General features: G+C 45.4%; 2 protein-coding genes across 2 annotated transcripts in view; one reads left to right on the top strand and one right to left on the bottom strand.

Moving 5' to 3' along the window:
• Nucleotides 1–5,044, bottom strand: part of FAM83H (family with sequence similarity 83 member H) — a 60,962-nt gene extending 55,918 nt beyond the window's left edge. Inside the window, exon 1 of the mRNA XM_030554162.1 lies at nt 4,974–5,044. The gene's annotated coding sequence lies outside the window, so the exon portion shown is untranslated. The remainder of the gene's footprint in view (nt 1–4,973) is intronic.
• Nucleotides 5,045–9,453: 4,409 nt separating this feature from the next.
• Nucleotides 9,454–25,248, top strand: part of IQANK1 (IQ motif and ankyrin repeat containing 1) — a 178,937-nt gene continuing 163,142 nt past the window's right edge. The window contains exons 1-3 of the mRNA XM_030554161.1: nt 9,454–9,536; nt 10,287–10,387; nt 19,796–19,912. Of these exons, the coding sequence (XP_030410021.1) occupies nt 10,291–10,387; nt 19,796–19,912 (214 nt within the window). The 5' untranslated portion in view covers nt 9,454–9,536; nt 10,287–10,290. The remainder of the gene's footprint in view (nt 9,537–10,286; nt 10,388–19,795; nt 19,913–25,248) is intronic.

The following is a 25,248-nucleotide window of genomic DNA, read 5'->3' as shown; positions in this document are numbered from 1 at the left end:
GCAGTGCATGGGATAATCCCTCTGGAAAGAGGGTGGTTCCATACGATCTCTGCCTGTTCCTAGCATCAGCCCTGCATGCACACACATATACACACAACTTTTTGGGCTCAGGCACCTTGCCTTTCTCAGAACCCCAACCTTTCAGCACATAAGAGACAAGTAGCATGTGGAGAGGAACCGACATCACAAAAAACTCCTTGACTTGTTGGATCTTTGAGGTACCAACGAAATGCCCAGATCCTACTCAGTATGGAGGAACTTCCAAATCCCAGTGAGGACAGAGATGTAATTCAAAAGGACCTAGAGGAGTTAGAAATCTGGCAGGGAAGAAGAGAGAGGTACAGCCTGGACACATGCAGTTAACATAGTACTTAGACCTAAGTTTGCAATGGGCTGTGGCAGCAAACAGACTAACATGAGTTTAAAGCTGCATATCCAGAGGTTCCATGTGAACAGTCTCTTGCTAGGGCACTGGTGTGTTGGCACCTGAAATATCATGTTTAGTTCTGGGCACAATGACAGGCAGAGACTGACAAATTGAAGGGAGTTCAGAAGAGCCACAGAAACAAGCAGGAGCCAGAAGATCTGAGTTATGGGGACAGATTTAAATAATTAAACCTGCCTGGTTTGACTAAGGGGGCAGCTCATTGCTGTGGAAATTTAAAATGAGACCAAAGAACACTAGAAAATGTTCTGTAGTGGATACTCATGCTCTGCCTGCGTCCCAGCCCCAAAGATGGGCATGATGGACTGGTAGGACTTCTCCAGCTCAGGGGCTGCTAGTGCTTTCTAGTCCTGTAAAGTTGGGATCTAGACTCAGCCCTCCCAGGGCCTGGTTCTAGATGCAATGACTTCTTTTACTAAAGACTTATCTCCCACCAACAAAGGCTCCTTCCAACCCAGGCCTCACTTTTTATCACTTCTTCTTGAAGGGGAAAGTTGTCTCAGCCACCACCTTTAGTTCCCAAACATTTCCCAGAATTCTTCATATTGCTGCTTCCAAGGAGGCTTTGCAACAGTCCTTGTAAAGGATGCTGGAGCACATCAGAGACCCAAAGTGCCTGCCCCTACACAAGTGAGAAGAAATAGGACCTATTTTCCAGGACTTGGGGATGGACACCTTCATAGGAAGGAACAGTTTGGGACAGGCTTGTTGCTCGGAACACTGGTCTGGAGCCACAGCTGGACCTTCACAGCCCCACCAGTTGTCTCCACCATGCCCTGACAGCAATTATTCTTTCCCGTTAATGTTTGTTCTTGTGCTTTCTGCTGACCTCTCTCTGTTTCTGTCTGCCTGCAAAAATGGAGTCTGAGCTGAGGGTTAACAACTTTGCCTGGGCTACAGTGGAGGCTCTTGCAGGGGACTGGACTAGATGACCTCTTGAGGTCCCTGGGTCCAATGATTCTATTCAGGCATGTGCCTTCTTGTGACAGTGTTATGTTATTGGCTCTTGCTCCAGACCTCCTCTCTGGGTCTCTGACCAGCCTGTATTGGCCACTCTAGGTTAGTGTATTTGACTGGAATACAGTCCCATTCCTAGCACAAAATGGTTTCACATGAGTCAGTCACCGTCTATGCTGCATGATGCAGTGGAAAAAATGAGCGATACCTGCCTGCATCAGTCTAGAAGGAATTTCACTCTCATTGAGATCATGGTTAGTGGGTGAGGAACTCAGTTTCCTGTATTAATTCATCTAATCTCTCAATTTTATTCAGTTGCCTGTATCATACCTAGAATGTGCATATACACACTTCAGCCCATAAACTAGGCTAACAAGCTCCAACATGCACGTTAGTAATGTATTGGGTACAGTTGGACAAAAGACAGACCCCAGGAAGACAGTGATGGGGGATCCTTCTCAACACCCGAGTGACCCCACTGGACCCTCTTTCAATGCTACCTTCCCATTCTGTTCAGGAAGGACTCATGGCATATTCCCTTCTTGGGAGTGGAAGGCGAGCCAGATAGTTGGAACATCTAAGGCAGGGATCAGCAACCTTTGGCACGCAGCCCACCAGGGTAAGTACCCTGGCGGGCTGGGCCATCTTGTGTACCTGCCACGTCTGCAGGTTCAGCTGATCGCGGCCCCACTGGCCGCGGTTCCCCACTCCAGGCCAATGGAGGCGGCGGGAAGCGACAACCAGCACATTCCTCGGCCCTCGCCACTTCCCGCAGCCTCCATTGGCCTGAAGCGGTGAACCGCAGCCAGCGGGAGCCACGATCAGCTGAACCTATGGACACGGCAGGTAAACAAACAGGCCCGGCCTGGCGGGCTGCGTGCCAAAGGTTTCCGATCCCTGATCTAGGTGATTCTGAGACCAGAGTAAGCCAAGGAGAAAAGTAGCAAAGAAGTCACATGTTCTAAGCTTCCCTTTGAAGTGGTTATTGGGACAATGAATCATCCCTGCCTATCTCACAAAGTAAAAAAAAAAATCCACTGTGATACCAGGATGAGGGATAGATAAATCCAGCCTGCACAAAGTCACTTGGACAAAGCTTGATGTTAGAACTGGTTATTTTCTGCACATTAAAACAGACTCGAAACTGAAGAGAGACTGAATGTGGGAAGGGTCTGTACAGAAAGTTATACACAGAGAGGGCAGCCCAAGCAAAAGGCTTGAAGTGCCAAAGTCAGACTCTCACACTAGATTTGTACATAGCAGGGAGCCACAGGAGGGTGGGTAACAGAGAGGGTGGGAAAGCAACAAGAGAAGGTGTAATTTGGGGAGGAGATATTCTGGCAAATCAGCAAAACTGATTACAGTGTCCCCTCTGTGGATTGTCCTGGGGCTCTGTTTTCATTACAAGCTGTGATGGGTCATAGGAGTTTACTAGTAAAATTCCCCATCCTTAGTGGGTCTGTGCAAAACTTGCCAAATGTAACTTTACTAAAAGTTCAAAATATCTCATTTGGGCTGGAAATGTCCCAGGGACAGCTGCAGGATATTTTGGTTTAGAATGTTTTGAGCACATGAAATTAGGGACAAATGCAGGTGTCCCCTGAGCCAGTCATACCAGACCATGGAGCATGATACTATCACCTGCCTCCTTTGACATGTTATCCTCCTACAGCCACAAAACAAGGATAATGTTGCTTTCTCATAATACCATCACAATATTCCACCTCTGATGGGGCATGATAGTCCCTCCTGAGCCCCAGCCAGAAGAAAATATACTATCTTGGGCCCATGGCTGGATGGGTAAAAGTGCGTTATAACCCTCCCCTCACAGCCCTGGTTAAAGTGTGCTACAGCTTTTCAGCCCAGTAGGCTCTTTACCTCTTATCACATACTATGCATACATAGAATCATAGAACCATAAGGTTAGAAGGAAGCACAAGGGGTCATCTATTCTAACCCCCTGCTAAGATGCAGGATTTGTTGTGTCTAAACCATCCAAGACATGTCTGGCTAACCAGACTCCTTTTGAAAACCTCCAGTGAAGAAGCTTCCACAACCTCCTGAGGCATCTGTTCCATTGTCCTACTGTCTATATTCCATCTGAAACTGAGTGCAACCTTTATAAACAGGGTGTCTCCAACCAAATCAAGTCACCAAAGACACTATTCTTCCTTCAAGTTCCCATTTCCATGATTGCCCCAGCAATACAGAGAGCCCCGATCTGAAGCCAGCCCAGTGCTGAATTTCATTTCATTCACCAGAACCATTTCTGATTGCCTGGGAAATAAGGCCTTCCTAGTGCTTAATTTGCAGGGCTGCCCAGAGGGGCGGGGGGGGGGCAAGTGGGGCAATTTGCCCCAGCCCCTGCAGGGACCCCGCGAGCCCTGGCCCAGTGGTGGTCCAGGTCTTAGTTGGCATTTCGATGGTGGGGGGCCCTTCAGTGCTGCCAAAGAGGTGAAGCGACTGAAGGGCCTCCGGCCGCCAAAATGCCGCTGAAGACCCCGCCCGCTGCCGGGTGAGTACAAGCGCCGCAGCTCCCCTGCTTTGCCCCAGGCCCTCTGAATCCTCTGGGCGGCCCTGTTAATTTGTGCCAGGACTGAGCCCCAGCATCTCTAGACTTGGCAGTTCAGAGCCCTGGCGCCTCTGGTCTTACTGCATCAGCTATGAACGTAAAAAAATTGCTTGAGCCTCAGCCCCTCTTTCATTACAAATTAAGCACTGGTCCTTCCCCTCTCTCTACACACAAAGTCGAGTTCTGTCACAGGAAAGACAATGGTTTTCCATCTGCAGAGGAAATCAAGTAAGATTGCATGTACGTGTCTCTGTGCATGTGTATGATGTGTGTGTGCGGGCATATGGAGGGAGGCCAGGGCAGGCAAAGAAGCAGAGGGTGGCAACAACTGTTTCTTTGTCCCTGCCCACCTTGCCTCCTCCCCTTTCCAGTCCTGTAACCCAGTTAGTCTTTTTCATCTTAATGCGCTGATCAGAACCTCCAGTTCCGTCAAATTACACAGATATGCTGCAGGCGCCCCTCTGAGGAGTGAGTCACGTGCATGCAGCTTCTATCAGGTTGTGGATCCCCTCCCAGGTGGAATCAGAAAAGTTGCTTTCCTTGGGGCATTCAGAAGAAGACTGGACAGAGACCAGACAAAAAGCTGTAAGGAAGAATCCTGCCCAGGGATTGGAACAGATGAGAACAGCTTCCCTCCGCAACCCCCCGCCCCAGTCTTTACAGGGACCCTCTTTCCCCCACCAAGCATTTTTTAGTCTATGCTGCGATCCCCTTTCCCTCCCAGACAGTCTGCTAGGATCTTCCCCTGCTAAGATTATCTCCACTGCTGGGCGCCCTCCCTTCCCCACAGATTAACGCTTCATAAACTGTGGAAGAATGGCTCTTAGACACTACAGCAACCGCCAGAGGCAACGCACCCCGGCTGCGAACTGGGAGAGTCCCTGGTTCCCAAGCTCCTCCTCACCTGCAGCCTTTGGCTTGCCCTCACCAGGGCCAGAGCCCCAGTGAGTCCCCTGAGACCCTCAGAGTAAGTAATTAGGAAGCCTAAACTTTTCCTACCTTCCCAGGTGAGCCAGCGCAGGTGATGGATCTCGCTCTGGGCTCTGCCTCTCCCCCTGACGTGCCTGAAGCCTGATTCACTGGCACCTCAGACAGGCCAGAGTGAAGCTCCACCCAGGGCAGAGGGTGAGTAAGCGAGCGAGCGAGCAAGGCACAAACTCTGGAGAGTTATTCCCCAGGATTGCAAAGAGCGAGATAAGGGCAGTACATTCCTGAGCCAAAGGCTGTTTGCCTCTCCCTTCCTGCCTTCCCTGCAGCCTATCGCACCAGCTTGGAGCTCAGGTCTCCTCCTGCAGGAAGGGAAAAAACAACTCCCAGCGGCTTCCAGAGATTCTGAAATTCAACACTTCACAGACTGAAAAGAAAGTGATTTAGACATGCCCTGACTGAGCCTTGCACAGCTCTATTCGGGAGTGTTCCCAGCCCTTTCCCCCAGCAGATGATCAAATGAGCGATACCTGCCTGCATCAGTCTAGGATACTGGAACGAGGTCTGACCCGTTCCAGTATCCCCCACAGTGTGACAGGATAGCTTGTATTTAGCAGCAGCTCACCGCCCATTTGGGTTAATTCTAAAGATGATTTCTAGTTTTTTGGTCTTCACTAGCATAGGCTCATGTTAGCAAAGTTGCAACAAAAACATTCGAGTCCTGAGGGGCCTATAGTCACTTTGACACCTCCTAGGCCCAAGTGATCAGTGAGTAGTATAGGATACAATAACTGTGACATCAACTTCACACACTAAGGGCCATAAATACCCACCCAGATTCCACTTAGAGAGCTCAAATGCTGCCCTTATCTGCACCCAGCATAGCTGCCAGGGCCTGATCCGGCCCTCATTATGGGCTGGCATACACCTTTGTAATGGAGAGACCTGGAAATTCGCCACATTGAGAAACTGCAACTACCTAGAGATTATTGGCTCACAAACTGGCACTCAGAGTGTGAGCTGTTTGGGGGCTGAGCCTATGTCTCACTACCTACCTGCACAGTGCACAGCACAATTCAAGTGATTGGAGCCTTCAGCATGACAGTAGTGCTACTAATAATCATTCCCACAGGGGTTACCCCACACCCGAACTGTGTGCATACCCCCAACCTCCCCAGTCAGAGCCAGGGAATGACAAAAAAGCTGAAAAGAAAAATGCAGCATGCGCCAGGGTAGAGGGTTTAACTAGGTGAAGGAGGTGGCTCCTGCCTAGGTGAAAGGAAGTGGCTGGGCAAAATTTTCCAGTCCGGACCACAAAGGGTTAACAAAGTGAGATTTCCCTCAATTGAGGGTGGGGCAGCTGCCTGTTATTTTGTCTTTCATGTTCTACTTTATTAAAGCTTGGCAACAGCTGTGACTGGTTGTGCAAAGGGTGGTGCCCAGGACTGCAGCAGAGGGAGCGGCTCAAGAGTCAGCTCCAATGAGTGAAGCTGTGAGCTGACTCACCTTGGTAACCCAATTCCTGACAAACACAGGGAAGTGTCTCTGGGGGGGGGGAGGCTTGCAGTGCTCTGTGTTTGACAAATGGACACAAGGGATCACAGTCCACACATAGTGTGTAGCCTCTGTGGGATTGTACCCCTCGCCCCACACACGCATGCACCTTGACAGAGACCTGAGGGTTCTTTGCCTCTTTTCTTACAGCAGCACTCATAGAGCTGGCCATATGAATAAAATCTCATTGAACTGGAAGAAAAATTGCATAGAGACAGACAGGACAAGACTCCAGCTATTGTAAGTGGGGGAAAGAGTCTAGGTGCTTAGTGTAGGATTCACAAGGGGACTTGGCTCCCTGCCATCCATTGAAATTTACAACCCTGAGTCAAATGCTTTATACAATGCTCGGGGAAAGCCTATTATTGTAGTGCCTAGGAGCCCCAGTCATGAACCAGGACTCCATTGTGCTAGGTGCTGTACAAACAGAGAACAAAAAGACAGTCCATGCCCCAGAGAGTTTGCAATGTTAAGTATAAGACAAGGGGAAACGGATGGGGGAATACAAGGACACAAGGAGACAATATTGGTCAGCATGAAAGGTGGTGGCCTAAGAATGGAATTCCCAAAAGCCAGCATGCTGAGCAGGGAACTGTCTAAGCTAGCCGGTAGGAAATGCCAAGGAGAATGGTGTGACCTAAGGCAGTGGTTTTCAAACTGTGGGTTGTGACCCAGTACTGGGTCATGGTGGCTGTGGTCAGCACCGTTGACCAGGCCATTAAAAGTCCAGTTGGCAGTGCTGCCCAACTAAGGCAGGCTAGTCCCTACCTGTTCTGACACTGCAGTGTGCCCCAGAAGTGGCAAGCAGAAGGTCCAGCTCCTAGGCAGGGGAGGGGGGCACGGGGCCACCCCGAGCACTGGCTCCACACTCCCATTGGCCAGTTCCTGCGGTGCCTGCAGGTGAGAGCCACACAGAGCTGACTGCGTGCCTCTGCTTAGGAGCTGGACCTGCTGCTGGTCACTTCCCCGGCGCAGTGCGGTATGCGGTGGCAAGACAGGCAGGATGCCTACTTAGCACCCCTGCTGTGCCGCTAACTGGGAGCCACCCAAGGTAAGCCTGTGCCCCAACCCAACACATTTTGTTTGAATATGACTGCCCTGTCCCCATCATTATCACTGCCAGTCTTTGTCACCTGCAAATTTTACCAGCAGTGATTTTATACTTTCTGCCAAATCATTAATAAAAATGTTGAATCGTCTCACACCTAGAACCAATCCCAGCAGAGCCCCACTAGAAACACCCCCATTCACTAATGATGCCTCGACCAGTCAGCTAGTTCTTAATTCACTTAACATGTGCTTTATTGATATTATAGTGCTACTTTTTAAATCAGAATGTCATGGGGTAATAAGTAAAATGCCTTACAGAACTGTAAGTATATTATATCTAAAGAGACAAGGTGCGTGAAGTAATATCTTTTATTGGATCAGCTTCTGTTTGGTGAAAGACAGAAGATTTCAAGCTCCACAGAGTCTTCAGGTCTGGATAGGCCTGGGGATGGGGCCGAGGGGTTCGGAGTGTGGGAGGGGGATCCGGGCTGGGGCAGGGGGCTGGGGTGTGGTGATGCAGGAGATGGTTATACCTGGATGGACGATGGGGCTGGGGAGTTGGTATCTGGATGGGGGATGTTGGGGATAATTGGTCTGGAGGAGTGGTACCTAGATGGGGGATGATAGGGATGGCTATACTTGCACGGGCAATGAAAGGAATGGGGGAAGTTGATACTTGCCTGGGCATTGCAGATGAGAGGGGAGGGGAATAGACCTCTGCATGGGCATTGGTGGGGGAGGAATGGGGTGACTGGCACCTGCATGGGTGTTGCAGGAGTGGGATGGTGGGTTTGACACCTGCATGGGCATTGGGGGAGGGTGGGAATGGGGGGGTTGGCACCTGCACAGGCATGGGGGAGGTTGACACCTGCATGGGCATTGGGGGAGGGGGGGAAATGGGGTGGTTGGTATCTGCATGGGCATGGGGGGGATGGGGTAGTTGGCACCTACATGGTCATGGTGCGGCTTGACACCTGCATGGGCATTGGGGGGGAAATAGGGTGGTTGGCACCTGCATGGGCATTGGAGGATGGGGTGGTTGGCACCTGCATGGGCATTGATGGGGGATGGGGTGGTTGGCACCTGCATGGGCATTGGGGAAGGGGGAGAAATGAGGTGGTTGGCACCTGCATGGGCATTGAGGGGAGATGAGATGGTTGGCACCTGCATGGGCATTGAGGGGGGGCTGGCTGGCACCTGCATGGGCATTGGGGGAGGGGGGAAATGGAGTGGTTGGCACCTCCATGTGCATTGGGGGGGAAATGGGGTAGTTGGCACCTGAATGGTCATGGGGCGGGTTGACACCTGCATGGGCACTGGGAGGGGGGAAATAGGGTGGTTGGCACCTGTATGGTCATTGGGGGGATGGGGTAGTTGGCACCTGCATGGGCATTGAGGGAGGATGGGGGTTGCCACCTGCATGGGTGTTGCAGGAGTGGGTAATCTGTGCGGGGGGGAGGGATGGGGGGGAAGAGGGATGGTTACCTGCAAGGGCGGAAGGGGAGGGGTACCGGAGCGCCCATTGGTGGAGCCGGGGAAGCCTGGAGGCGGGGAAGGAAAGAGAGGGGCTGGTACCGGAGCGCGGATTGGTGGAGCCAGGGAATCCTGGCGGGGGGGGAGAGAGGGGCTGGTACCGGAGCGCCCATTGGTGGAGCCGGGGAAGCCTGGAGGCGGGAGAGGAAAGAGAGAGGCTGGTACCGGAGCGCGGATTGGTGGAGCCGGGGAATCCTGGCGGGAGGGGGGGAGAGAGAGGCTGGTACCGGAGCGCCCATTGGTGGAGCCGGGGAAGCCTGGCCAGGGGTCCTGACGCTAAAGGAAGTGGGTGGGGTTCTGATCTGTGGCGGTCACTTCAACAACTGGGGCGTGACGTGTGGGGTTCAGACCCGCCCTTTCAATTCCGGACGGGAACGGACGCGCTTCCGGCGTCGCCGTTGCCAGGTGACGGTTGGGGCTGCTGCCGTTACAGGCGGAGGCCGAGCGCTCATGCGGGCGACCCCGGGACAGCAGGTCGGGGCCCGCGGCGCTGGCAGGGTAGGTCAGACGCGGGGAAGCGGGAGGTCGGTAGGAAGTCAGTGCCGGGGAAGGACCATGGGCACGTCGGTATTTGCCTCCCTAGGCCTGAGCGGAAGGCCCGTTGGTACCACGGCTTTAGCTCGGGTTGGCGGTCACTGATGTCAGCAGTTGTTTTGGATGGATGAGGTTGTACCTGATTTCTCTGCAGTTTTTCTAAGGACGTCGTTCCGGGATCTTGCCTGGGAGCTGTGGGCACTACTGTAATAAAGGGATGGGTAAAGTTAAGATACTTTGGGAGCCTTAATTACACTTCTGTGTTGTCAAATGTTTAAATTTAGCCTTAATTCTGAATTTTCTGGGTATTTTTAGAAGTATAGCATTCTTGTACTCTTTTTAAACCTCTACATTACTGGTATGTACTCTTATTCTTCACTACACTTCTGGAATTTTTTTCAGATGAAAATTCCCTTAGGTTCTAAACCAGTTTGAAAATATTTTTGACAAGCGTTAGGGGACAGGGACCAAAATATCTGACAAAAATGCTGAGGTTTCTTAGCACCAGAATTAACTTCTTCCCCTCACATCCATGCCAGAAGCGGACATGATACTGCAGACACACTCAAGTAATCCTATTGAATTTATTGGGGCTACTCACATGCATTGGCGTTTGCAGGACCAAAGGAGTCGCTGTCTCTTGGCTAGTGCAAAACTGAGCTGATTAGTGCTTTAAAGTTAATAAGAAACCTGCTGGCCTCTATTCTGTTTCAGGAAAATGAGTGACAGGAAAGCAGCAGAAAAAGCTGCAGCTCAGAAAGGTTCCAAACCAGCTTCACTGGTGAAGAAATCAGGAACGGCATCTAGAAAACCAGGTAGAGTTGTGGTGAGGGAATCCTGGTTCTGTGTCTGTTGTTGTTGTCTTTCAGCCTGCTGCATCATCATCAGTTTGGGAGTTCCAGGTAGGGAGTGTGATTTCTTTCCATTTAGGTACAGTGCTATCCCATGCAGCAGATGTGGCCAACAATGGAACAGTCGTCATGACCTGTGGTGGATGTGCTTTGTTTTCCTGCATGCCGGAAGACAGCAAAGATTTCTTATATAGGAATTGTAACTTGGTAGCCATGCTGGCGGAGAAGATATATGATCTGGAATCACCAGTATCAATGCTGCATACCGACTGAGATGGCAAAGACTTGTTGGACAACAAGATTTGGGAATTGTTTCCACCAATACTACTGGATAAGGCTTGGTGAAGAAGGAACATAAAAGTGTAGAAACTAAAGGTGATGACTGGCAATTTGCAGACAACAGAGGAAAGAGAAACAGGAGGTATTCAACTCTTTTCGCAGTATTGAATTGCAATACTCAATGAGGCAACTAAAGAAGAAATAGAACAAAGTTACAGGGGGTAGCTGCTTGCTTCTTACTGGCAAGGATGTCCAAGAGATTTTTAACTGTTCTAAAATGACAGCTATCATCAGTGATTCCATATTAAGGAGAGAATGAACAGAGAATTCACCAGGATGATGTGTAGCTTCCCTGGAACAAAGACATGAAATATAACTGTAAAATTGGATGGGGATCTGAAGTCTCCTGGTGATGTCTACTGACAAGTCTCCTGGTGATGATACACATTGGAATACATGGTGGACAGCATCACATGGAAATAAAAAAAATATTGAAAACTTCAGAGATGTGAGCCTTTGGTACTTTTATGGCCCCCGTTACTGTAGTATCTGAGCACCTCACAGTCATTAATGCATTTATCCTTATAACACTCCTGGGAGGTAAAGAAATGCTTTTATCCCCATTTCACAGGTGGGGAACTGAGCGGTTAAGTGATGTGCCTGAGGTCACACAGGATATCGTTGGTCTAGCAGGGATTTGAATACACATCTCCTAAGCTAGTGCTGTGACCTCTGGACCAAAGACTCATTTCTCTTGGACGTGATGTGACTTGGAATTTTTCTTCTTCATCTCTCAGAGATCCTTCCATTCCCATAAATGAGGGACAGCAGAAGGCAGAAATTAGTGGAGGTGCACCATTATCTATCTGGGTGATATGAAACTGAAGGCTTCAGTTGTGTGGAATGTTGGGTCACATTCCAGTGGGAGAAGGGTCTGAACAAATAGGACCAGCAGCAACACAGAAGTAGGTGGGCTAATCTCTGTTGAAGACCAGTTGGAGCAGGTAGCAGTGTGTTAAACTAGGAATTCCGTGAGAAGATGCTAAGAAGGCAGTTGCACTACAAATGCTTAAATATATCACTCAAGCTCAAGGTATTGTGAATATATTGAGGTGAGGTGGGAAAGAATGTGAAGGGGGGGCGAAATTCAGTTGCTTTTATACAAATGCTAGGAGTCTGGATAATAAGGAAGAAAAATTGTAATTTAAAACTCTCATAGATTTTTAAGGCCAAAAAGAACCACTGTGATCATCTAGTCTGACCTGCATAACACAGGCCATAGGACTTCATTGAAATACTTCCTTATTGAACAAGAGTATATCTTTATAGAAAAATAGTCAATTTGATTTTAAAATTGTGATTGATAGAGAATCTACCAGAACCCTTGGTAAGATGTTCCAATAGTTAATTACCTTCACTGTTTTTAAAAAAAAGTGTGCTTTATTTCTAGTCTGAATTTGTCTACCTTCCACTTCGTCTTTGAATCTTGCTATACCTTAGTCTACTAGACTGATGAGCTCATTATCAAATTTTTGTTCTCCATGTAGATACTTACAGACTGTGATCATGTCACTCCTTAACCTTCTCTTTTATTAAGCTAAATAAATTGAGCTCCTGATACCTATGACTATAAAATGTGTTTTCCAAACTTCTTATCAATCTCCTGGCTCTTCTTTGAACCCTCTCCAGTTTATCAACTTCTTGAAACAATTATGGATATCAGAACTAGACACAACATTCCAGTTGTGATTGCACCAGTCCCAAATACAATGGTAATATAGACTCTCTACTCAAGTTTTCCCTGGGAATTCAAGCATTGCAGTAGTCCTTTTGGCCACAGCTGTACACTGGAAGTTCATGTACAGCTGATTGTCCATCCTCACCCCCAAATCCTTTTTAGAGTTACTGATTCCCTGGATAGAGTCCCCCATTCCGTAAGAATGGTCTACATTCTTTTTATAACTTTACATTTGATTGTTTTGAAACATATATTGTTTTCCTGTGCCCAGTTCACCAAGCAATACAGATCCCTCTCTATTAGTGACCTGTCCCCTTCATCATTTAACACTAAATAACGTGACCTGGTATAATGAGCACTACCATACTTCATTTTTCTTTGTCATTTTTTTCTCAAAATGGCTTGAACATAAGAATGTCCATAGAGCAGGGTTTCTCAAACAGGGGACGCCGTTTGTGTAGGAAAAGCCCCTGGCTGGCCAGGCCGGTTTGTTTACCTGCCCCGTCTGCAGGTCCAGCCGATCGCAGCTCCCAGTGGGCGCTGTTTGCTGCTCCGGGCCAACGGGAGCCACTGGAAGTGGTGCGGGCCGAGGGACGTACTGGGAGCTTCTGTAATATGCACAAGGGGGCTCAATTAAGCTCAGCAATGAGATTGCACAGGCAACCTTAATTCATTTATGTCCTACCTTTAGAGCATTTGACTTCACAACTTTAATGTTCTTTTAGCATAGTATATGGGGTATCTTTTTGTGAGTGTAATTATATATGCACTGTGCTAAGTGTTTTATATTATAGAAGGCAGGTTGAAGAAGTGAACTTTTGCACTTCTTCAACCTGGTGGTGAGGCTTGTGGTAGTTTTTATTTCCTATGGAAGTTTGTTTAGCAGTCTTGGACCAGCTCCAGCCTCTTGCACAGGTGAGTTTATCTGTGCTGTAGACAGTTCCATTGTGCCGAAGGAGTGGATCTGTTGACTGGTGTCCCTAGCCTCTGTTTGTCAGAAGCTGGGAATGGGCAGGTGGCAGGGGATGGATCACTTGATGATTCCCTGTTCTGTTCATTCCCTCTGAAGCACCTGACATTGGCCACTATTGGAAGACAGGGTACTGGGCTAGATGGACCTTTGGTCTATTCTAGTACGTCTGTTCTTATAACTGCTGTCCTCAACCTGGAGCTTTAGGCATTCTTCTAGGTATCCTTGGGTCAAACCATTGAAGGTAAGTTCTGAGACCTTAAACTTCATTTATTGTTCTATGGGAAGATAGCATATTGAGCGAAAGACAGGTTTGATGTGCTCACGATAGCCTGTGTTGCTGTGATAGGCATCTTCATTCTGTACTAGTTGAAGTTTCCTGAGGGCTTACATCTTCATTTTCAGGTGGATCACATTGCTGTAGGCCAGCTGCAAAATAACTGAAATTTGTACAGCTGAGCCCAGATCATCATCTTCCAGGATGGGACACTATCCTCTGGTCAAACATAGTGATAGAACATGTTACCTTCTAAATGTTAGAGAGAGCAGGGGGACCCAGAGGCAGATTGTGTAAATGGGCTTCTTTATTGCGGTATTTGTTCCCCTCTACTCAGTTGTTGAGTAAGCACTGAATTAAATAAAAAGGAGTGTGCTGTAACTAAGTTAATATGTAGATATCTACATTTACTACAACACTCCCCAAACCCTCACTGAGTAACAGAAATGCCCATATAATGAATATGAGTAGCTATATACTGAATATAATTATTCCTGCCCCTGATTACTGTTTACAGCATTAACATATTCTACAGATAACTTTTACTTTGAAAATACATTTCTTTAAGGAAATTTGTAGCTGCAATTATTGTGATCAGCAGTTTGCAGGGGAGGGAGGAAGGGGCCATGACTCCGAGCTCGTTTGTGTAGCTGGGAAAGGAAGGGAGCGGGAGATGACACTGCTTTACCCAAAAAAGTATTCTTTTAGATCCCCATATTCCTTATGCAGCTGTGAGCTTATCAACTCTTAACAAGCAGAAGGGAACTTTATGGCAGGAAGACACTTTTTATCAAGAAAAGAAATAGTGCATGCCTGTGCCTACTCCCTGATACCATGCTAGTACATTGTCAGTTTCCCAGGTTTCTACTTAACCCTTACATATCCCAGCACTCCCCCACTCTCTTCAAAGAAGGGCCCAGGCGCCCCTCCTTCCCGCACACTGGATGGCAGGGCACTCGGGCTGGAGGCCCTGGCTCCAGTTAGCCTGATACCTTGGTCCACCAGTCATGCTACGGGGAGAGAGAGAAGGCAGGTCATAAAAAGGGTAAGCTGCTGAGTTTACAAGTATGGTTTTCAGGGAGATCCTAGGATAGCACATAATTTTAAGCACCTCATGAATGCAATTAATATGAATAACATCCCTACAACATGAGTAATATGACCAGGAAGAGAATGAGTGTCCATTATGCCTGTCCAAATGGCACAGGTTATATCAGTCTTAAGTACAATCAGCAGGCAGTTCCGTAGCTAGTTGGGTGGAAGTATTCTTTCCTCAAAGGGCCTGGGCTTCCAAGACCTGAGTCCAGCATCCGGTCCACCACCAGAAACACTGCTTCTCCTCCTTTAATATGGTTAAAATCCTGTAACACCATTTTGGAGTGTATATTTTAAATGTGTCCAGTTGTTGGCAGTTGCAGTGAACTGCCCCTGCAGTGTTCATGTGTTCTTGTCCATATCATGAGTCTATTGAATATTTATAGAGAGATACGGGGTCTTGTCCAAACCAGCTCAGCCACTTGATATAGAATTGGGCAATGCACTGGTTCAGTTGTCCACAGCAATGAGTTTCGTAGATCCATTTATGCACCAAAGTCCCGATGGCAGCATGTAGATGTGTGTAATTGTGCCAGATGCTAGTGCACTTGTACTCTCAAGTGTTATATTCCAGAATTGTGCACACTCCCAGCAGCACACTCCATACCCCATATATATTACATTTAATTGTCCACGCCTGGCACAGGCCATTGGGTCTGCTTCTTTATGGCCATTGGAGAGGGGCATATTTACAATATTTTATTTTTTTGGACAAACACAACTGAATAATTGTCCATTTTACACCATTTTATTCTCCCTGTCTATCCGCCAGTGGTCCTTCCTTTCTTATTATTTCCATAGGGCTCGGGGGACCACCTTAGTTGCTATCTTATTCCAAGGGACCACTGCAACTATTACCCAGGTGCTAGCCCCCTAGTTCAGCGTTTTGCATTCCTATACATGCCTTTTTCCCCAGATTCTATACACCCAACCCTGTGGTTCCTACTGCCCATAGATCCCTTTTGCAGTGACAATTCCATGTGTATTCCCTCACCCACTAATTAAATGGTTGCTTCAACCCTTCTATGTATGTGCTGCAGTTGGGTGTACCTGGTCCACCCACCATTCTTTGGGGTGTATCACCCATCCATGTAATGGACTGAAAGGACAGATTGACGAGCTCTGTTTGCACCTGCTACCACAGTGGCTTCCACATGCTTATCCATAAGGAATTATTTCCAGCTCCAGGCTGCGGCCAGCTTAAATCAGGATCCTTCCAGCATGGCATCTATATTAGCTGTACGATTACATTCTGCAAAGTGGTTAAATTGTCATATTTCCAGCTTTCCAGGGGAGACTTTATGCCCAGTCTGGTTCGTACATAACTGCAAGCTTAGGGATTGCCCACTATGGAGGTACCATTATGATTACACATGGTAACACCACACCCCAACTGTGGAACCCCAAGAGACCAGAGAGTTATATGTTTTGGGGGCCCTCTGTGACAAAGCACATGTCCAGATGACTGTGCTTCCCACTGTCATTCATTATGCTATATTTTAAGGAATACCATGCAATATATACACTGCTGTATATCAGAGCTTAGTGTCAGAAAGGAATTCAGGAGCACTCCTAAACTGTGGTCTGAAGTGTCCAGCTATAGTTTGTGTATCTTCAACCAATGGATACTGCACACTGATTGCAGGCTCTTCAAAGAGCTTTTTTCTGCCAGTCAGCATAATCTCTGTCTTGCCTGGGTTCGGCTTCTACCAGATGCTCTTGTCCAAGCAGTGGGCTAGCTTAATGCCAGCGATGATGTTGTATGTGTTGAAGCTTGGTAGAGGAGTCTTATCTACATATTGTGGACACTTGAGTCAATGCCATCTCACCAGTTTTCCCAGTAGCAGTATGCAGATGTTGAATAGGACCTAGGAGACAATTGATAATTTTGGGACTTCACAAATGACGGGTCTGAGACAATGTTCCCTCTAATTTTTTCCATCCATGTGCGGAATGAATTTTATGTGCAGCACCAATATCAAGGAAATGTGCAGATGTGCGTCACTAGTATTAAAAAAAAACAAAACCTAGATATATTATATATTTTTTAAAAGTTCAGAGGTATGGAAGAAGAGAGAATATTAAAACAAGGGTTAATTAACAAGGTACACTGCTTAAGATGTTTGTTTAATATGAAATCAAATAAAAAGAAAATTAACACTGCCCTTGGAGTACATGTATTTTATAATCCTTTCTAACAACTCAAGCTAGTAAACACACCAAACTGTGGCATACTGAAAACAGCTTGTCAACATTTCTTTCCCCACTCTGAACTTATGGGTACAAATGTGGGGACCTGCATGGACACTTCTAAGCCTAATTACTAGCTTAGATCTGGTATACACTGCCACCACCCAGAATTCCAGTGTCTGGGGCACTCTCTGTTCCCCCAAAACTTCGTCCCTTCCCTGGGTTGTGTTGAGGGACTTCATCAATTCCCTGGTGAACACAGATCCAAACCCCTTGGATCTTAAAACAAGGAGATATTTACCACCCCCCTCATTTCCCCCACCAATCCCTGGTGAGTCCAGATCCAATCCCCTTGGATCTTAACACAAGGAAAAAATCAATCAGGTTCTTAAAAAGAAAGCTTTTAATTAAAGAAAGAAAAGGTAAAAATTATCTCTAAAATCAGGATGGAAAATGCTTTACAGGGTAATCAGATTCCTATAGACCAGAGGGGCCCCCCCTAGCCTTAGGTTCAAAGTTACAGCAAACAGAGGTAAAATCCTTCCAGCAAAAAGAAACATTTACAAGTTGAGAAAACAAACATAATTACTTACAAGTTTGAAACATGAGAGACTAATTCAGAAAGATTTGGAGAGCCTGGATTGATGTCCCGTCCCTCTTATCCCGAGAGCGAACGAACAAAAAAAAAAAAAAAAAAAAAAGACAAACAAAGACTTCCCTCCACCAAGATTTGAAAGTATCTTGTCCCTCTATTGGTCCTCTGGTCAGGTGTCAGACAGGTTTACTGAGCTTCTTAACCCTTTACAGATAAGAGACATTAACCCTTAACTATCTGTTTATGACAGAGCTATATAGATAAAACAAAGTCATGGCCATTACGTGAAAGCATAAAAAATATGCACCAGAGGCTCAATTCAATAATCTAATCCTATCATAGACCACTACATCTTCAGGGAAAGCTGCTCTCGAAAAATGAAGCATCTGTCAAAACGCTAGCATACTACAGACATTTGCGGTTTACAAAACTATCCCTCTTGCATGCATATTATCTGCACACGTAGCTCAGCTTTAAGATGCTAAACAAATCTATGAGTCAACTGGAAATAGTGATGCTCTCCTTGCAAATATTAATACAATATTTTCTGATATTGGAAAGGAGAGTAAAAGGCATTCACTCAGGCTTATACAATTTCTGTGGGATGTCAACTCTTAAGCTGATTAATACTTCACACACATAGAACAGTAAAAATAACTAATAAAGCAACACAGACAGCAAACAAAACCATAAACAAATAAGTGACAACACTGAAAATATGACGGGAAGTAAAACATCAAGTGGTTGATGATGGGTATTTTAAATGAGTGTTTAGGACTCATGCTGTGTTAGTGCAACAGAACCTTGTAGAAACAGGCAAAGTTAAAGTTCTCCTGGTTTCATATTGTGAGTGTGACCAACTCAAAAACTGAGTAGGCTCATTAAGTTTTTGTAAGTCCCTTAAGTAAACAGATCACATTAACACATGGTTTCGGAGCTTGCAAATAAAGTCTTCATCCTACAAAACACTTAGCACCAAACCTAGTGCTTGCTACTTATTAGTCAATGGGAGTAATCTAAAGAGCCAGAACTATTCCAGATAGCAAAGATATGGCCTTAATGGTTTGCAATACCTCTCCCCAAACAAATTCTAAAACTTAATGGAAATCACTTGTCTGCAATCCAGACAAGTGGTTTACATTAAGTTTTAGAATTTGTTTGGGGAGAGGGCTGGACAAGAATTTGGCCCTAACTCCTGCACAATGAAGTGCTAGAATTCCTTGGAAACATTTGAAAGCTGTGCTGTGCCCCTGGAAACTGGTGAACACCGGTGAAAATCAAGTATTTCTATTAGCCCTGGAAGACACCCACCATCCTTTAAATGACCAAGTAGTATCAGTGGCTGAGAGGACCTCCCTAACCTTAAAGTGGTCTGTGGCAAAAAAACAAAAAATCAGAACCACATAAATACAACACCACCTTCTTCCACCATCAGCTGCTAAAATCCTCTACTCCTTCTTCCTTGAAGATCTAGCCCCAATAAGCCATGTATTTGTCACCTTCAGACTTGATTACTGTCTCTGTACTTGGGGCTAAACATTCGAGCAACAGAGTCACCAGCTTGCTTAGAATGTAACTGCCTGCCACTGTGAGCTTAACTACTTTGTTTTCAGTTGGCTCCCAGAGGCATCTCCCTGGCCACCGCAGCCAAGCTGGGGCTGGGAGAGAGGAGGCCATTACCCCTATTCCCCCCACACCACTGGCTTACATGTGTGTCCTCTCCAGGGTCCAGGCACCTAATTAGTGGAGCCACGCTTGTGCACTTCCACTAATTAGGTGCACAGCCCTTGCTGCCCGCTTATGCGGCTGCCCAGGTGCACACCTTAGAGGGAACACAGGTCTGAGAGTGGAGGTGCAGTTTCCCATCACTGTCCTTTGGGTGCATCCTGCCAGGGAGTATTCAAACCATTTTAGCATATTTCCGTGGATTCCTACCATCTCCCTCAGGTGGAATAGCAGTAGCTCATGACAGACAGTGTTGTTGGCTGAAGAGAGGCCCAGGAGTATGAGAATGAATGTCTGCCTTCCATCAACTTCAAGAGATCATTCATTAGCATCACCAATGATGTTCTGTGTTCTGGCCTGACTATTGAATTTAGTGGGATTTATGGGCATCCAACACTTTTGGAAGTTTTACAGATTTAGGAGCTTATCTTTAGGTATCAGGTAGCCTCTGGTAAATAAAATGACTAAAGGTTTTTGTTTTGTTTTTTGTTCCCCTTTCCCAGTATTAGGCCAGAAAGCTCAGAGGAAAGGCACAACTAAGGAAGAGAGCAGCTCCAAGCTCCCAAGGAAATCCAGCAATAAGCAGAATGAGCCAGCCCTAATACACAGCCCGCATATAGGTAGGTGCTACATAGAGTTGTTCTGGGAGTGCTCGATCATAATGGGTAACAGGCCTTGTTTATATATAAAGGTGCACTGGTTTAACTAAAGGTGTGATTTTTAACCCAATGTAAAACCCTGTGGGGACACTCAATACACTTGTGATCACTTACACCTTGACAATCACTAATTTCTAATTCAGTGATCAATTAAATCTTGATTGGTTAGAAAGAGGTATAATCTGGAATTATCTTCAGTTGATAATAGGTTGACAGTAGTGATGTTATGGTGGAGGTTTATTTTAGACAACCAAATCAGGAAGAGGAAGTGGATGAGTCATTCTACAAACAGGTAACAAGATTAGTAAACACACATGAGCTAGTATTAATGGGAGATTTTAACTTCTGTGATATCTGTTGGAAGACTATTACAGAAAAACATATGTCCTACAAATTCTTAGCGTATGTAGGGGACCAGAAAGTTGAGGAAACAACTAGAGGGTCATCTATTTTGGATCTGGTTTAGACCAACAGGAATGAATTAGTTGAGAACATGAAGGTACTCAGGAACTTTGGAGGAAGTGACCATGATCTGATAAAATTCAAGGTTCTATGGAAAGGAGAACATGAGAACAACAAAACTAGGACGCTAAACTTCAGAAAAGCAGATTTCAGCTGAGTCAGAGAAATAATAGGCAACATCCCATGGAAAGACCAGTTAAGAAGAAAAGGAGTTGAAGGGGGCTGGCAGTTCCTTAAAAGATGTAATTCTGGAGGCTCAACATCAAACTATTCTGATGCAGAAGATAGATAAGAAGAGCCGCAGAAGGTCAGTGTGGCTGCACAATGAGATTTTTAGCTATATAAAAACTAAGGGTGTCAAATGATTAAAAAAAGTAATCCTCTCTCCTTTTGTTAATAAACTTGTTTTACTTTTAATCTAAACTAGGGCTGTCAAGCAATTAAAAAAATTAATTGCAATTAATGGTGCTGTTAAACAATAGAATACCATTTATTTAAATACTTTTGGCTGTTTTCTACATTTTCAAATATTGATTTCTATTACAACAGAGAATAGAAAGTGTACAGTGCTCACTTTATATTTTTTATTACAAGTATTTGAACTGTAAAAAAACCAAAAGAAATAATATTTAATTCACCTAATACAAGTACTGTGTTGCAATCTCTTTATCGTGAAAGTTGAACTTACAAATGTAGAATTATGTGGGAAAAACACTGCATTAAAAAATAAAACAATGTAAAACTTTAGAACCTGCAAGTGCACTCAGTCCTACTTCTTGTTCAGTCAATTGCTCAGACAAACAAGTTTGTTTATACTTGAAGGAGATAATGCTGCCTGCTTCTTGTTTACAATGTCACTTGAAAGTGAGAACAGACATTCTCATGGCACTGTTTTAGCCGGCTTCGCAAGATATGTGCAAGATGTGCTAAAGATTCATATGTCCTTTCATGCTTCAGCCACCATTCCTGGGGACATATGTCCATGCTGGTAACTGGTTCTGCCCAATAACTAGCCAAAGTAATGCAGACCGATGTATGTTCATTTTCATATCTGAGTCAGATGCCATCAGCAGAAGGTTGATTTTCTCTTTTGGTAGTTCGGGTTCTGTAGTTTCTGCATCAGAGTGTTGCTCTTTTAAGACTTCTGAAAGCATGCTCCACACCTCGTGCCTCTCAGATTTTGAAAGGCACTTCAGAACTTTAAATCTTGGATTGAGTACTATAGCTATCTTTAGAAGTCTCACATTGCATTTTGCAATTTGTCAAATCTGCAGTGAAATGAACAACAACATGTGCTGGGTCATTGTCCAAGGCTGCTATAACATGAAATATATGGCAGAATGCGGGTAAAACAGAGCAGGGGACATACAGTTCTCCCCCAAGGAGTTCAGTTACAAATTTAATTAACACGTTATTTTTTTAACGAGTGTTGTGAGCATGGAAACATGTCCTTTAGAATGGTGGCTGAAGCATAGATTCATAGATTCTAGGAATAGAAGGGACCTTGAGAGGTCACAGAGTCCTGCCCCCTGCCCTAATGGCAGGACCAAATACTGTCTAGACCATCCCTAATAGACATTTATCTAACCTACTCTTAAATATCTCCAGAGATGGAGATTCCACAACCTCTCCAGGCAATTTATTCCAGTGTTTAACCACCCTGACAGTTAGGAACTTTTTCCTAATGTCCAACCTAAATTTCCCTTGTTGCAGTTTAAGCCCATTGTTTCTTGTTCTATCCTTAGAGGCTAAGATGAACAAGTTGTATGACACCCTTTTAGATACCTGAAAGCTGCTATCATGTCTCCTCTCAGTCTTCTCTTTTACAAACTAAAGAAACCCAGTTGTTTCAGCCTTCCTTCATAGGTCATGTTCTCAAGACCCTTAATCATTCTTGTTGCTCTTCTCTGGACCCTCTCCAATTTCTCCACATCTTTCTTGACTTGTGGTACCCAGAACTGGACACAATACTCCAGTTGAGGCCTAACCAGCGCAGAGTAGAGCAGAAGAATGACTTCTCGTGTCATGCTCACAACACACCTGTTAATGAATCCCAGAATCATGTTTTCTTTTTTGCAACAGCATCACACTGTTGACTTATTTAGCTTGTAGTCCATTATAACCCTAGATCCCTTTTCTGCTGTACTCCTTCCTAGACAGTCTCTTCCCATTCTGTATGTGTGAAACTGATTGTTCCTTCCTAAATGGAGCACTTTGCATTTGTCTTTGTTAAACTTCATCCTGTTTACCTCAGACCATTTCTCCAATTTGTCCAGATCATTTTGAATTATGACCCTGTCCTCCAAAGCAGTTGCAATCCCTCCCAGTTTGGTATCGTCTGCAAACTTAATAAGCGTACCTTCTATGCCAATATCTAAGTCGTTGATGAAAATATTGAACAGAGCCGATCCCAAAAGAGACCCCTGCGGAACCCCACTTGTTATACCTTTCCAGCAGGATTGGGAGCCATTAATAACTACTCTGAGTACGGTTATCCAGCCAGTTATGCACCCACCTTATAGTAGCCCCATCTAAATTGTATTTGCCTAGTTTATTGATAAGAATATCATGCGAGACCGTATCAAATGCCTTACTAAAGTGTAGGTATACCACATCCACCACTTCTCCCTTATCCACAAGACTCGTTATCCTATCAAAGAAAGCTATCAGATTTGTTTGACATGATTTGTTCTTTACTGGCTATTCCCTATCACCTTACCACCTTCTAAGTGTTTGCAGATGATTTCCTTAATTACTTGCTCCATTATCTTCCCTGGCACAGAAGTTAAACTAACTGGTCTGTAGTTTCCTGGGTTGTTTTTATTTCCCTTTTTATAGATGGGCACTATATTTGCCCTTGTCCAGTCTTCTGGAATCTCTCCCATCTCCCATGATTTTCCAAAGATAATAGCTAGAGACACAGATACCTCCTCTATTAGCTCCTTGAGTATTCTAGGATGCATTTCATCAGGCCCTGATGACTTGCAGGCATCTAACTTTTCTAAGTGATTTTTAACTTGTTCTTTTTTTATTTTATCTTCTAAACCTACCCCTTCCCATTAGCATTCACTATGTTAGGCATTCCTTCAGACTTCTCGATGAAGACCAAAACAAAGAAGTCATTAAGCATCTCTGCCATTTCCAAGTTTCCTGTTACTGTTTCTCCCTCCTCACTGAGCAGTGGGCCTACCCTGTCCTTGGTCTTCCTCTTGCTTCTAATATATTGATAAAAAGTCGTCGTCTTTCCCTTTATTCCTGTAGCTAGTTTGAGCTCATTTTGTGCCTCTGCCTTTCTAATCTTGCCCCTGCATTCCTGTGTTGTTTGCCTATTTTCATCCTTTGTAATCTGACCTAGTTTCCATTTTTTATATGCCTCCTTTTTATTTTTTAGATCATGCAAGATCTTGTGGTTAAGCCAAGGTGATCTTTTGCCACATTTTCTATCTTTCCTACCCAGCGAAATAGCTTGCTTTTGGGCCCTTAATAGTGTCCCTTTGAAAAACTGCCAACTCTCCTCAGTTGTTTTTCCCCATAGTTTTGATTCCCATGGGACCTTATCTATCAGCTCTTGAGCTTACCAAAATCTGCCTTCCTGAAATCCACTGTCTCTATTTTGCTGTACTCCCTTCTACCCTACCTTAGAATTGTGAACTCTATGATTTCATGATCACCCAAGCTACCTTCTACTTTCAAATTCTCAATGAGTTCCTTCCTATTTGTTAAAATCAAGTCTAGAACAGCTTCCCCGCAGTAGCTTTTTCAACCTTCTGAAATAAAAAGTTGTCTGTAATGCAGTCCAAGACCTTATTGGATGGTCTGTGCCCCGCTGTGTTATGTTCCCAACATATATCTGGATAGTTGAAGTCTCCCATCACCACTAAATCTTGGGCTTTGGATGATTTTGTTAGCTGTTTAAAAAAAGCCTCTTCCACCTGGTTAGGTGGCCTGTAGTAGACTCCTAGCATATCACCCTTGTTTTTTACCCCTTTTATCCTAACCCAGAGACTCTCAACACTTCTGTCTCCTATGTACATCTCCACCTCAGTCCAAGTGTGTACATTTTTAATATACAAGGCAACACCTCCTCCCTTTTTCCCCTGTCTATCCTTCCTGTGCAAGCTGTATCCATCCACACCACCATTCCAATCATGTGCATTATCCCACCAAGTTTCAGTGATTCCAACAATGTCATAGTCTATAGGGTGCCACAGGACTCTTTGCTGCTTTTACAGATCCAGACTAATATGGGTACCCCTCTGATACTTAACAATGTCATAGCTGTATTTATTTATTATCACTTCCAATTCTTCCTGCTTATTAACCATACTTCTCACATTTGTATATAGGCATTTAAGATACTGATTTGATCTTGCCTCCCAGTTTTGCCCTGACCCTCCTTTCTCTCTGCCATTATGGCCCACGCTCCCTCCTATTTCCAACCCATCTCCCAGGTCTCCATGTTCCCCACTTACCTGTGGGCTTTGTTCACCTGTCCCTGTTGAACCTAGTTTAAAGCCCTTCTCACTGCAGCAAAAAAACTTCAGGACCAGACTTCAAAGAGAAACTGCTGAGCTTCAGTTCATCTGCAAATTTGACACCATGAGCTCAGGATTGAACAAAGACTGTGAATGGCTTGCCAGTTACAGAACCAGTTTCTCCTCTCTTGGTTTTCACACCTCAACTGCTAGAACAGGGCCTCATCCTCCCTGATTGAACTGACCTCGTTATCTCTAGCTTGCTTGCTAGCACACATATATATACCTGCCCCTGGATATTTCCATTACATGCATCTGAGGAAGTGGGTATTCACCCACGAAAGCTCATGCTCCAAAACG

This window comes from Gopherus evgoodei, chromosome 2 (genome assembly GCF_007399415.2).
Source record: "Gopherus evgoodei ecotype Sinaloan lineage chromosome 2, rGopEvg1_v1.p, whole genome shotgun sequence".
NCBI lineage: Eukaryota > Metazoa > Chordata > Testudines > Testudinidae > Gopherus > Gopherus evgoodei.
The sequence above is the reverse complement of the archived record's forward strand: the minus strand, read 5'-3'. Positions and strand labels throughout refer to the sequence as shown.